The sequence below is a fragment of the Dermacentor variabilis genome, chromosome 1 (assembly GCF_050947875.1).
Source record: "Dermacentor variabilis isolate Ectoservices chromosome 1, ASM5094787v1, whole genome shotgun sequence".
NCBI lineage: Eukaryota > Metazoa > Arthropoda > Arachnida > Ixodida > Ixodidae > Dermacentor > Dermacentor variabilis.
Window position 1 is genome coordinate 43,139,049 of NC_134568.1, and position 14,522 is coordinate 43,153,570.

At 42.8% G+C, this 14,522-nt stretch overlaps 1 protein-coding gene across 2 annotated transcripts in view; it reads right to left on the bottom strand.

The window, feature by feature from the left end:
* The window catches only part of Tsc1 (tuberous sclerosis 1 protein hamartin), an 88,088-nt gene extending 73,862 nt beyond the window's left edge, over nt 1-14,226 (bottom strand). Inside the window, exons 1-8 of one of the 2 annotated variants that reach the window (XM_075687025.1) lie at nt 14,024-14,226; nt 13,604-13,719; nt 13,163-13,266; nt 11,529-11,678; nt 10,843-10,990; nt 10,333-10,499; nt 9,747-9,820; nt 2,564-2,742 (exon numbers count right to left, since the gene is read on the bottom strand). In XM_075687025.1, coding sequence (XP_075543140.1) covers nt 2,564-2,742; nt 9,747-9,820; nt 10,333-10,499; nt 10,843-10,990; nt 11,529-11,678; nt 13,163-13,266; nt 13,604-13,700 — 919 coding nt within the window. In that variant the 5' untranslated portion in view covers nt 13,701-13,719; nt 14,024-14,226. Of the gene's footprint in view, nt 1-2,563; nt 2,743-9,746; nt 9,821-10,332; nt 10,500-10,842; nt 10,991-11,528; nt 11,679-13,162; nt 13,267-13,603; nt 13,720-13,843 lie in introns of both variants that reach the window. The other variant, XM_075687019.1, reaches the window with a different exon arrangement.
* Nucleotides 14,227-14,522: the final 296 nt, after the last annotated feature.

Sequence of the window (14,522 nt, forward strand, 5' to 3'; positions counted from 1 at the left end):
TGGAACCATACGGCGATGGTAGAAATGTGGCTGGAGTGTCCACATAATTCCTATCAGAATAAAAGCATTTAAGGAAGAGTTCCAGTGAAGAGTTCACACTGTTTCACATGCAAGCGACTGCGCGAAGGTGGTCGCAGCGATTCAGTGGCACCGCAATGCAACGAGGCGACTTTGTTCCAGATGCAACGTCTTCGTGTGATGCTTGTCGCTGTGATTAGTGTCACTTGCAGAAAGCACCAGTGAGCAGTGGGTTTCCGTTCTCTGCAAAGGTGGTGCTGGACCACCCCTTTCTGTTTTAGAGCGCGAGAGAGAGGTGCCGGCTTCGTCATTCTCCTAGGGCAACATTAATTCTTCACATTTTTGCATAAATACATACTGCACTGATTCACGTTTATTTCGTTTTCAATTCCTGTTTTAAAGAATCGTTCGACCACATGCATCTAGAACAGTAACAAAGAAGATTGTATTACCTAAATATGGCGTGAAAGGGGTGTGTCAGTGGCTCTTTATCTTGAATGCTGCCAGGCGCCCATGCGCTATCTGAGCCACATAGATGTCAACTGCTTGGTAACGAGGCATGGTGAGCTGTTAACTTTTAACTAATCTTTTGTCCCTTTTTCTTCTCAAAGCATTTGAGCAGAATAGTAGTGGCCTCTTAGTTCTAGAAGAGCTCGGGTGAACTTTGACCAAAGAAGCACAAAACCAAACTATAAGCACTCGTGCCCACACTTCACGTCATGCAAAGGAACTTTCTGTCAGTTGATTCATCACTGGCTGTCGTCTGCTAGAAAAAGCATCGCCAGTTTGAGCATGCAAGCTGCTGTGTGCCTCGACACCACCTATGCCACATGCTCCACGTCACTGCTTCTGAATTTGTCCAAATGTTTCGATTGCAATGGCAGCAGTGTGCACAGCCACCCAAACAGGTTTAGATGCTCCCAAAATCGCCACTGTGCCCCTTTCGGGCCAAAATAGCTGTCATGTGAAACAGGCGATAGACAAGAAAAACATTAAGTGCCTGTTTTAGGCACTTAAAACCCACATTTTTAGCACCTAAAAACCAGCCTCTACTTATAACAGGTATTGGATGTAACGAAAGTACTTTCATGTCAGGTGCGACTTCATCATAACAAGGATCGCATCAAGACGTTTGTCCACTTTCATTCTGCAAAACACATGGCACTTTTTACAGCGCTCACTTTCACGTCGCCACCTCTGCCGAGAACGAAACAACTTTCTCAGTACTACCAAGGCACCAGGCAGACAGGTCGGCATTCCACATGTACTGTGGTGGTCTTACAAGGAGCACAGGATTGCCACACTGCAACATGGCATTTGGGAAAAGGAAGCCCAGCACAGCTTGCACATGAAGTACACACCAAATGGTGCTTGTGCTGCAAGATTTCTTGAACATGTTTGTGCTGCTTTTGCAAGGAGCGACACAATTCAGTGTCACAGAAAAATGAATTATACCATATTTACTCAATTCTAACATGCACCTTTTTCTCGAGAAAAGCTTTGCTTAGGGACGGCTGGCTGTGCTCGAATGCATGTGTTCACGCGTACAAATGGACACATGAACACAAGCAAAACGGGGAGGCAAAGTGGGCAATGGTTCCCCTCTAGCTGAAAGAGGGAAGCGAGATTGGGATGGTCTGCCACCATATCTAGTGGCCTGTTGAACAAGGAGGCTACTGGGAAACTAATTTTTAACAGTGTTTGTGAATTAACGACACTACCTAGAGTGAGCATTAGAGTGAGCATCCTTCCATTATGACTTAAAACCTGAGAGGACCTACCCAGGATATTCAGGTGCTACAGAACTAAGGTGAGCTGGAGAAGGCACCGCAGGTGAAGGGAGAGACTGCAATGATATTTGCCACCCCCTTTCTTAAAAGGGTTCCAACACATCAATGCTGTATCTCGCTTTTTTGTTTTATCAGATAGCTGCTAACTCCATGACGGTATGGTGCCAGAATTTCTCAAATGTGCAACAAATAATTAATTTTATCTACTTTAAATGCAATCAGTTCAATATGTGTGCCAAAAGCAGCACCACTTTCTGGCTTAGGGTCTGCTGATAAGCACTAGTTTTACATAATGAAAATTAGTGTTCATGTGGTATTACGAACTATTGACGGATGGATCAGGCCAGGTGCAGTGGTTGCAAGACACACAACTGCCATGCCACCGAACACTGGGTGTGCTATGTTTTCCATTCATTCATCTTTCAGACGATCACGGCTTCTCTTCGACCACTGCACCGCCCCGCACACCAATGTCTTGTGACCACAACTTCCCATTTTCATGACATGTCGGGTATTCTGGTCCACATACCCACGACATCCCTACATTTGAAGCACATTTTTAATTCATTTAATTGAAGAATAGTATAATGCACAATTTGTTGAGGCATTTGTACCACCGTTACTAAGTTGGCAGCTACCTAATTAAAAGAAAAAAGACAACTGTATGTGTGCCTATGCATCTGAACAAATAAAGTATTGCCAAAAAAAGAATGAGACACTGCTGAATACAGCGTAAATCTGCTGCCTTCCTGTACCTTTGGCAAATGGTACTTTAGGAGGCTGCAATAGAGGCAGTGGTGACGTCGCATTGCTTCCACCTAGAACCACAGGAGGAGGCGAAGAAGCTTCATTGTTATCGGTTACGTGTTCGTTTGGGTCCAGTGTGTGCTGACCGCACTCCATCAAGATGTCATACGGCTGCATTTTCTTCCACCTACAGGAAAGGAACTACATGATTATGCACCATATCAACATGCAGAAACTTTCAGTATAGAAACATTTTGCAGCGATACTAAATTACATTCGCAGTTTCTCTACACTGCAGTAAATGCTTACTTCACAGCAACATAGAAAGTTGAGACACAGCTGCTAGGCTCTCACGCTGAAGCACACAGCTTTGTGCATCTGAAGTGACACGTATAGCAACTCATCCAAGGTTCGGCAATGCAAAATGAAGTTGCAGCATCTCGTACCCGAAGACTTGGCTGCATTATCACAAGCATAAATGTAACGTTGCGTTAGGGGAATGATTACATTATTTTCGTCCTTTGTATTGTACAGGCGAATGTTTGGAAAGCACGACAGCAGCAAAAATCTCCTACAACAGTTCCGCAACATGGAATTGTTTCACTAAAGTTCATTAGCGAAACACACATGAGGCTGCCCAGGCCTGCGAAGCAGAATTTTCTTTTGTGCGGCACCACCATTGGTCTCGCTTTCTCTGGCGAGTGCACTATTACGCTTTCTTTGACAGGGCATACATGTCACGTGCCCTTTTCTTTCTGCCATAATTTGCGTGCATCACTGTCAAAGTTCACCAATGGTACATTTCCAGCAAACAAACAAGAAAACCTTAGGCTTGTTGACATGTGTATGGGAAATGAGAATCTAAACATATCAGCAGTGGTGATAGCCCCTTCAGGCACTATATGTGCACAACTGTGCACATCAAGGTAGCGCATCAAATTCAAAAGCACTAAATAAAGTTATGATATTGTTCCTATAAAGCAGGGCTGTGCAAATATCATACAAATACTTGGCATCAAATATTGAATTAAATATTGAATGCATTTCTTAGCAAGTTGGTTTGTTTTAACATGCTGGAACATTGCAGTTACAGTGTCATTGGTAAAAAATTAAACTAGTAAGCTGTTACACTAAAAGATTGTGTATTTGGCTCATGTTAGCTTTGAAAAAATGTGTAATTTCTGCTAGTCGTCGGTTCTCGCCAACCTGTTCCTTATTATACCGCATCAATTTCCTGTTATCTCAGAGGCATTTGACCCTGTACCAGCCATGACTCATTGCATTTGCTGTCAAGCAATAAGCTCAGGATTGGGGATGGAACCTGCAAACTTGTGACCCTTGCTACTGAGAGGCTGGCTTTCCTGCATAGCTTATATGTCCAGTAGTTAGGCATACTTTACAGGCAAAATTTTGCCAGCAGCATGAAATTATTGCAAGCTTCAGCTCTAAATCAGACACTTTCATAGATAGAAACAAACGCTAAGTGCCACGTTTGCTCCCGCACAGCCAGCAATATATTCGATTTGTTTTGAATATTCGTATCCAACCCAATATCCGAAGATTTTCAACTACCTAGTTTTTTAATCGAATATGAATATTAAAAACATAATATTCCATATGCGAAATTTTCGAATACTGGCACACCCCTACTCTAACGAGTTCTCCCATGAAGTCCACATTTTGTAAACTTGAGAAAACTCACTGAAGGTTGAAAGTTCCTAATTTGTTTTGCAGCTGTAGTTTTCATTATTCTGACGGCACAAGGTGATGATGCTAAATTTTCAATAGAGAGAACTGGCACCTGAAGGGGATATTACACAAGCTGCACCAAGTAAAGCAGCCCCTTTACACACTAAGCAAAGCACTTACACATAAAACAAAAATGATAAGACAGCAGGTCAATAAAAAGGAAGTCTTACTGAAATATCCACCCTTTGCTTCACTTTTCATGTAAAGTGCACAGAAGACCTAAAGACCTCATAACAGCTAACACTGATGCCTGCTGCAAACAGTTTTGGGCTCTGCGAGCTGTGTTATTGACACTGCTGGCTAAAACGCTGAACAGTACGCTTCTAGAACAAGAGTTAATGGATCTGTACAGAAGAAAGAAATATACAGACCTGAAGGTGCTTAAAACAATGCATTGGTGCACTGCTGCTAACACTTAAACCTACATCAGAGTTAATAGTGTACCTAGCTAAAAGTGAGAACCTACCGGGTGCACAAGGTATTTGAGGACACATGGCGACTTCAGGAAGAGCATCGATATTTCAGACAAGGTTCAGTATACTCGTTCTAAATATTTTGCAGCGTCTCTTTTGCTGCCTTTTTACAAGACTGTTAAATAACACTACCTTCAGCCTCAATTATTGGCTGAATTTGGCTTCGGTAATGTCTATATACTCGAATCAGACAGTGCGTATGTTGGGCAGCACTTCCACAATAGCAGGCTTTAGTGAGTGTTACTCTTTGTGTAGCTATCTGTTAGACTCTCTCAATGACGCCCACCATACATAGCAGCATACAGGTTTAGATATTCGGAACTAGGATGCCATATTGAGGGTGACATGGCCGCAGAAGTTCGCAACCGGACATTTTTGGGCAGCACAGGTTCTGTGGCCACAAGCAAATGCATCACTTACGAGTGGCGCCTACAGAAATCATACCCAGGAAGCTTGTCGACTCTGCCACTTGCAGCTGCCACACAATGGCTATGATTCGTTTTTCAAAGTTATTGGTCACCATGACATCCACCTGCTGCAGAGATTGAACAGTCACCTGACCACTGGCAGAACTTAATTGTCCTTATCACAGGTTATAATTGGCCACAAAATCTTGCCTCACCCAGACAACAAACCATTTTGCAACATTCATCATGGTGGCAATCTCCAAGTCATTGTGGTCGGCATGTAAGGTGACTACGGGAACATACAGCTTCATTTCCAGCATCAGGCTGAAAATTGATACAAGCATTGATACCCTGGAATAAATGCACTACATATGTGACAGAGGGGCTGTTGTAGATGATGCTAAGCACCTAGAAAGATGGAATGAGAAGGGTAATATCTGTGGCGATTCAAAGCAGTGTCCTCAAATACCTTGTGTAACTGGTACATCAGTTGAGGCATCAGTTCACTTCAGCAGTAAAGTGGTGCACGAAGCACTGTTTCACTGCAGGCCTGCAAAGCCACACTTCTTGCTGTCCTTACTCTGTCAATAGTAATGAGTAAAAGTACTCTATACAGCGATTTCAAATGTGCTATTTAGTGTTTCATTAGCCCAGGCGATCATTAAGCAGGTATGAATACGTAACTTAAGTACTCAAAGCATAAAACATGTATGTGGTGACAAGTACGAACATTATGTTCTTTATGACTTTATGAAATTTGTACTAAACTCACACTCCAGCAGAGGAAAACATTTAAAATTAAAAATTAAATTATGGGGTTTTCCGTGCCGAAACCACTTTCCGATTATGCGGCACGCTGTAGTGGGGGACTGGAAATTTAGACCATCTGGGGTTCTTTTAACGTGCATGTAAATCAAAGTACACGAGTGTTTTCGCATTACGCCCCCCTCGCCATGCGGCCGCCATGGCCGGGATTCGATCCCGAGACCTCGTGCTTAGCAGCCCAACACCATAGCCACTAAGCAACCACAGCGGGTCAGAGGAAAACACTAACAGGGTTGTCACTCTAAGAATAAAACAGTTCTGGATTAAAAATCAAGCAAAGCCACCAGTGCAGTACCAGTCTCTTTCAAGCTAGCAATGATAAACTGGGCGAGTCAAGGATTCACAATGCAATGAGAAAGAACAGTATGCAACACTGTGCTTATGCTTGTCGCTCTGACGCAGCGCAATGCCCGAGAAATTCCCCGGCTTAACGCCACATCACACTACGAGTGTTTTTAGCTTAGCGTAGATGTACACTTAGCAGAGGCACATAGCGAGAAATAGAGATACATTTCTGGGAGCACCAGCAGAGCTTGTGGGATCTTGTGACACTGTCGCTAACCATATCATAGTACTAAAATTCTTCAGCTGCATATTTTTTCTCTGAAAAAAAAAAAAAAAAAAAAAAGAGACTACCCAGCTACTATTAGGTTGGCAATGCAGTCGACAACTGCAATAAAAAGTAGACTGAACGGATGGATTTTTATAAGCAATGCCTCTGAAAGGGAGAGTGGCGGCTAGTGCAATGAAGTTTGTTAATGTTGCCTTTCCCTGCATTTATACTATTGGCCCTTGAAGGGCCCCTCACCAGGCCACATAGCAAATTTTGGCTATACGTTGGAAGTTATGTGCCCTCTTGGGAGTGATCTACTGCAATAATTTTTCAAATTGGTTCATTAATAGCCGAGACACAAATATTTCAGTGCCGCAAACCCATGATTTCACAAGGCGAGCGTCGCTGCCAATATGGACACTCTCTCCACTTGCGCCGTGTCTAGCCTCCGCAAGCGAAATTCCTCCCCTGCTTTCTTCCATACTGGAGTTGGAGGCTGGTTTTGTGCAGCACACAATTTTGTGCGCTGTGCACGAGAAGACACGATTAGCTGTATAAGTCAGTGCTACACGAACACTGAGGCAGACGCAGGTAGATCACAGAGCGTGATCGTGTGCTGGAACATGGCAGAAAATGACAGTTTCGCTCTCTCCGTGTGCGAGTGCATGGCATGGGAACAATCAGATGAATCAGAAGTACATCTCTCTTGCTGCAGGGCGAGGTAAAAGAAAAGCACGTAGACATTCGGTATGTGCATTTTATTATTTCTCTAAACTTTAATTCATCTATTGAAGCAACAGATTACACAAACAACAGATGTTGCCTTGAATAATTATCGAAATGCCACATGTCACTACGAGCGATGTCGCAGCACATACATGAACGAAGGCACCCTTTCTGATATACATCATCCATCTGTCTAGAAGTGTGGCGCCCAAGAAGAGAAGGGCAAACGGCTTTTGGTTTGAAATTTTAGTTCTTTCTACAGCGCGTAGTGATGTAATTCTTAGCAGACACGATCGCGAGCGCACATTGTATGCACTGCACTTCTCAGCTCAAGAACACCAGACCTGGTGAGGGGCCCTTCGAGATTTGCGGTTCACGTGAACAAATCATTAAAAAGCTTAATTTATTTCCCTTAAAAAAGTAATGTCTTTTCATTCTGCGTGTTCCATATCTATACATTCCCAACACTCCCAGCTGCATTTTACAATTCTCCACTACAGACTCGTTCATTTACTTTTCTCTTACCATCTTTCACACGACATGCTTGGAAAATAAAACAAGAAACATACTCAATAACTGAGAAGGTAAAACAGTAGCATGAAAGAAACAAAGCGAGTACACAGGACTGGCATGCGATAAGCATTAGTCCTGTGCACTCTTCTTGTCCTTGTTTTATTTGTGCTTTTCTTTCTCAGTTATGGACGAACTTACCCAAGAAAATGTGTTACTGTGTGCAATAGTTGCCACACTATTTCCATGCTCTATGCATAAAAAATCATCATCAGCATACTCTCTGCTCTGCTCTTTCTGTTAGTCTGCATACCGCCATTCATGTTCCAAGCTGCTGCTGCTGCTTCGTTATTATTTAATTTGACCAGAAGTGACCTTAATTTGCTTTTCTTTTATTATGGCTTATTTTCAAACTTCACTCCCTCGGCAACCCTTCTAAAGCTTTTCTAACCAAATTTGCTTTAAGTTTTAAACGTGAATATGCTGCCCCACTGTCAGGCCAAGTCAATGTCATCTTTACTTTTCTGATCACCACTTCCGGTACGAAAAGCGATGCGAAGATTATCATCACCATCTTTGCTCGAAGAACAAAACTCCAGTGCATCGCTTTCACTCTCACTTTCACTGTCACAGTTGAGCAGCGGCTTTCTTGCACAAGCCCGACTCACGTGCAGGCTGTCAGTGGCAGACCTTATCATTCCAAATCTGCCAAAAGCCATTAAGAAGTTGCGATTCTAAAGACATCGTCTTTACATGCTGACAAGGTGCTGCCATCTATGTAGTGGAAAACAAAGACCGCAATAAATGCGACCCTCCAACACTGAAGAAATGGCTGCTATTTATTTATGTGGTGGAACACGGAAGACTGAATCAACGCGGCCATCGAGCTGCTGAAAAAGTGCCAACATTTATGTAAGAAAAAAAGAAAAAAAGTGAAATAACTGCAGACTTCACATGCTGGCACTGCAGTCGCCTGTGTAGTAGAAGAAAAAATAAGCAGCCCTGCTGAGTAGACATGCTGGGTTCGTTCAAATCCCTTTTAACACGGGATTATTGCTGTTAATGAGATGAACACACACAAGGCAAAATTAACCAGGATTGCACTGATGAGCTTCACGCATCCAGAACGATTAAACGGTTAGGCTACGTCTCATACCTCATGGGGCAGAGCTTATACAAGCGAAATATGCGAAAGCAAAGATGGGTCTTTACATAGCTACTTTAGCAAAATTAACAATGAGGGCTGATGAACAAGAATGACAGAACGGCCACTTCAAACACCTCAACTGTTCTGACAACAAGTGTCATCGCTGCAATATTTGGCAGACTTGAAAAAAATTGGGTGAAAAGAATCCTGGGCTATTTTGTTTGGATAAGTGACCTTTGACACCAAGACAGGTGGAGTCACCAGACAATTTGTTTGGGTACCTTATCTATCCTACGTCTACTCCTCAAGATAAAATGTGAAATTTGATTATTGGAACTTGCAAAGAATGGTTTTGCTATTACATCCAGCACATTAAAGAAAGGAAAGGAAGACATCTGCTTGATTATTCTATTGAAAGTCGGCTTAGAGGCAAGGGGAAAGAGGAGGCTACTCTTTCCCCAATACCCCTTCAGCATTTGTAAGCCAAACACAATGGCTGGGTTTTTCTCTGGCTATGAAATGTGGCCTGCTTGAGATTGGACTAAGTCGTCTTCTTCCACTGAAATACAATAAAGAGGCCTTTTGGGGCATTTTACAGAAGGTGCAATTTGCTACCCATTACCTCTTTCTTAAATTTGCATTCCCAAACATTTCATTGTACTAATGAAGTTCGGTATCTTTTCATTATACATGTAATCTAAATACAACAGGCCCAAGAGACACATTAAAGATGTTAAGGCATTCATTGTTTTACAAAGGGCACACACAAAGAAGAGCAAATAATAGAAACCGGCTACAAACCTAGCTGAACTCAGCTCAGCATCTTTAGAAGCAGTGACTAGCAGGGGATGAACACGAGTTCTTTGTAGCAGTGGCTGAAATAAAGCGTGAACAAAGTTGCCAGGTCAACTCACAGCTTGGAAGACGCAACTGGAACCCGACATCAAATACGATGTTCTGGGTACAGCACATAAATGTCTGCTACAAATTACATCAGGGCCAGTCTGGAGAGGCCGAGAAAAGTGAGGCCAAATGACAAGAGGTCAGACATAATAGATGTGACCTCGGCCTCCCACCACTGGCAAGCATGAAAGTGTTTGCAGGTATGATGCAGTGCTACTATGATGAAACGAAACCTCAACCATTTGGTATTCACTAGCTGAATAACGAACCTGAATGCACTAACACCTTTCTTCTTTTAATCAATGGGTATAGCGAGACAAAAAAGGATCCAAAATGGAGCGGCTGTTTACACCAGTACTGGTAGACTGTACATGCTTCAGCCCGATTCTCACAACATGAAAGCTGTGCTAATAACTAATTAACTGTCACTTCCAGCAAAGCCTTCGTAATTCTGCCGTATGTCCTGGTGATCTCGGAACCTCACCCGGATGGTCTTGGTGTAAACAGTAAGCCTCTCACGACTGTTGTCCTGGCTGCCATAGTACCCACGCAGGTAGGCAAGAAAATTGCATGGGTACATGCCATACAAGTATTGGAACAGAATCTGCAGACTCAGCTTCAAGTACATCAGGTGGCTTTCATGAATGTGACCTGAAACCAGAGAGCTTACTTTTTACTATGCATGCGCACGAGTAAGTACTAACACAAGTGCATGCAGCCTGGTTATTGCTTTCGAGAAACAAGTTTCACTCAATGTCGGTACCACAGGTTAGCGCAGGAATGCCACTTTCATTTCGGGGCTTGTGGCCAACTTTATGCCGCCTTTAAGCGAGATGAAAAACAAAAATAAAGGCACCATGAAAGCCCACACCACTAAAGTCTATAAAGGGCCTTGAACCAATCAAAAGTAAAATAAGACGAGTAGAATAATGAAATCTCAAAGTGCAGACAATTTAGTGGAAAATCAAATTGAAAGAATAAACAATTGGCTTACTAGGTCTCTTCGTACACTGTGCAGCCAGGACTGAGAAAGCATCAAAAGTGTCTGCAAGAGCAGAGGTTCCAAACTGCACAGGCAGCATCGGCATGAGACTAAAAATGATCATGCTGGCCTGCATGATATGCACGGGTGCTGAATCATTCTGGAAAGGCACAAATATAAATAAAAAGGTGAAAAGAACACTTTCGCACATGTATTCAAAGCACGCTGATGTTCTGTCATCTATGGCAGTCACCTCATTGCCATCTTAATCAACTTGGGAAACAGCAAACAAAACTACATGCTTAGCAATTATGGTGTGTAGCTTTTGCTTACTGAAGACAAGCCAGGTCAGTGCAACCAAGAAACCCCACAAATTTCATAAAGTTGGATAACGGCACCAACCACTTCAAACTTTAATTGTATACGTTTATATTTAAAGAAAAACAATGCTGCAAGAAAACATACAAAGAAAGGGCTGAAGAAAATGCAGCTTTTCCCATCTCAAATATGCTGTGGTTGGTTAGATGTACTAACACTCTTTGCAAACTTGCAATGAACAGCTCTATCAACATCAGTGCATCAATGTCAACAGTAGATATTTCCTTTATGAAGCCTGCAATGCCTGTAATGGTTTAAATTTACACTACAATAAAAAAATGTATCCCACAAATATACATGCACAGTGACACTGCACTCACCCTTATGACTGTGAGGATGTGACTTAGAATCTTGTGACTTGTGATGTGATGAAGCCAAGGTGGTTGCCTGTGCACAATATTGGTGATTAGCTTAAGTGTACTATGCCTTGTCTTCCCTTTAAGACAGTCGTGAAGCTTGTCGAACAGGTCCTGAAAGAGTAGAGGTGTATATTGAGGTTGCATCTCCATATGTGCAGTGCCAGTAGATAAATGAAATGAGTTTTGTGGACAAAGTGGTCAAAGTTTTATTAAAACAACATTTGCCATTGGCCTAACAGCAATCAAATGCTACAATGGGTAGACAGTGTTAGGTTGCTCAAAGACCAAATGTAGCCACGAAGATCTCCCAGTTCATTAATTGAGCCTGAAACGACAGCAAAGCTGGCCTAGTCACCCTAAAGCAGCATTCAGATCAGCGAGTCACGGAGGCCACGTGATTGGCTTGGTTGCAAATGGTTGCTTGAGTCAAAAAGTGTAAATTTCAGAAAGTCTCTTTCTGCCGGATTTTTTAGCTCTGGTCAGTGTTGGCTTTTCAGTCCCAACACTGCTGAACCAATAAGTAACGTGGAAGCAGGTCACCAGAATATGACGACGTTTATTTTATGTGGCAGTGGTGCGAGCGGAAGTGGACTGCACCAATCGCGAGACATTTCAGGGTGCTGATAGACAGGGTGTGTTTGCCTTCAGTTGCACTCGGTTGCACAACCTTCATCAATTGCCAGTTTGAATGTGCCCTAAAGCTAGCAACAAGCTAGGAATGTAGGCAAAAGAATGCAGCTGTCCAACTAAGAAATTTGTAAAGATGCACAGTGTGTTGTTACGTTGCACAGTGTGCAGTGTGCCAGTTATGCTGGCCAAATTCCGTGACAGCACAGCAGAGACAAACTTCCTTCGATATTGGCATCTGCCGTGAACTATGCATTGCAGCAGAGAGCAGCTGCAGTGCCATTTTGTGGGCAGAGGTGTACCGAATTTTTAGTGTGTCACTAAATGTACTGATTGAACCAAATAATTTCCATGGAAAACCGCAGAGGTAGGTAGTTTCACGACACAGGCATTTATAATCCATCTGATCATAGCCGAATGCTTCAAAGAAGAGCCCATATGGGCTCCTCAAAATACCAAGCTTTACAACCGGGCAAAAATTCTAGCTGGTTTGGAAACTAGAATCAAGACTCCCACTAATCTGGAGCAGTTCTTCTACTGAGTGGGCTGACCAAGAGGCTGGCAGGTGACAGCAAAAGGTCGATTTGATTGCTTTGAATTGCAAGATCAATTATTTGTCAATTAATTTGGCCTAGCCTAGGCATCTGTTAACATGGTGAGTAAAGGGGCTACCCATTTCGCTGTGGTCCCATGCTAGATGCCTACACAAGGTGAAATTTTTCCTAGTCACAAAGTTTAGTTTTTCGCGGAACCTGTAACGGTTATCATTTTTAGCGTGCTGCTTCAATCAAGTGGATGGCAAATTTCATTCCACCGCTATGGGGATAAAGAATGAAAAGCTTTCCAGAAGCAAAAAACGGAAGTACAGAGCATGTTATGGGATCACAAGTGGAATTCGGGGTTGTTACCAAGTGGAATAACAAAGCAATTAGTTGCTTACTCACAGAATAAAGAATGAAATAACAGACCTTGGCACTGGTTTCCCTGATAGCGACCAAGACATCCAAACACCGCTGAGATCGTGATGTCAAGTAGTATTCAACCAGGGTGGACAGAATTGATGTATCTTTGTCTGTTGACAGAAAAACAAAAACCCGACTCAATGCACTATGCACATTAGGAATTACTACCGAACCACTTCGATGAAGGTAAAGTTAACGAAAAAAAAACTGTCAGCAACTTTAAAAAGTAAATACCAACTATTTCTTTCCTCCTCGCAACTACTAGGCGCACGTGAGCCGGGGAAAGAAAGAAAAAAAGCTTCGACAGAACAGAAAAGAAATAAATTAATCAAGACTGCACACCCACATCCAGCCTAAGGTAGCAATGAAAACAAGGACAGACTATAATCTGGTAAGAATGGTAACCGGCACGGCAGCGTACAAAAGAATAAAATAAACGTAGCCTACTGTTGGCAAGGCTCTCATTCACAAGTTGTTTGATTTCCTCCACGTCGCAGCCGTCGCATGATTCCAAGCTTGCGAATACTTCTGCTGGAAGAGCCATGACTTAGTCGTCGTTCACGCTGCACGAGAAAAAGCCCGGTCACATTACAAACAGCTGGGCCACATGCAATGCACCACACGATCAGTAGGACGTGCCAGTAGCCGTCGGCGCCAGGTTTCCGAAAACGAAAAAGTCAAAATAACCTTTTACATATCGTGACAGCAGGCGAAGTAGTCAAGTGCCGTAATTGTGGGCGTCTGCTGAAGCGACGGGAGGGCCCCGAGACATGCTAGCAGAGCAATCGGCACCCTAGCGATCGCAAATACACACAAAATTATCTGCAAAACATTTCTTTTCCCCCATCAAGCGAACCAGCCAAGTACATCTAATGCGTTCCTTTTCTTACTCTTCTGCTCTTCCCGTGGTGGCGGGAGTATAAACCACCAGAGTCCTCTTGATCCAGATGTTAACTGTATTTGTATTATTCCGCACAATAGTTGACGTCTTAGAATAAGCTGAAATAAATTGTTGAATAAACTAGCACAGTGACTTGCTAAAATTATTAGAAGTAAACTTTTCTAAGTGCTACCTAGTGATTCAAGGAAAAGGCGAAAACTTCTGGGTAAAACTAAATTTTATTGCGCAAGGAGAGCCTAGAAGTAGAGGTACGATTTAGCGAGACGTGCTAGCAAGCTCCATAGAGATATGCTAGCGTATTTAGGTTCCTTTTGCATGTGCTGTAGCGCCTTTACCGTTGATCATTCGTACTAATTTGTAAACAAGTGGAAACAACAGAACCGCATTAAGCGTCACGTGATGTTTATTTACCCAGCACAGAAGCGTAGCATTTTCGTGCGTCTTGTTAGATGCGATAATAGCGAA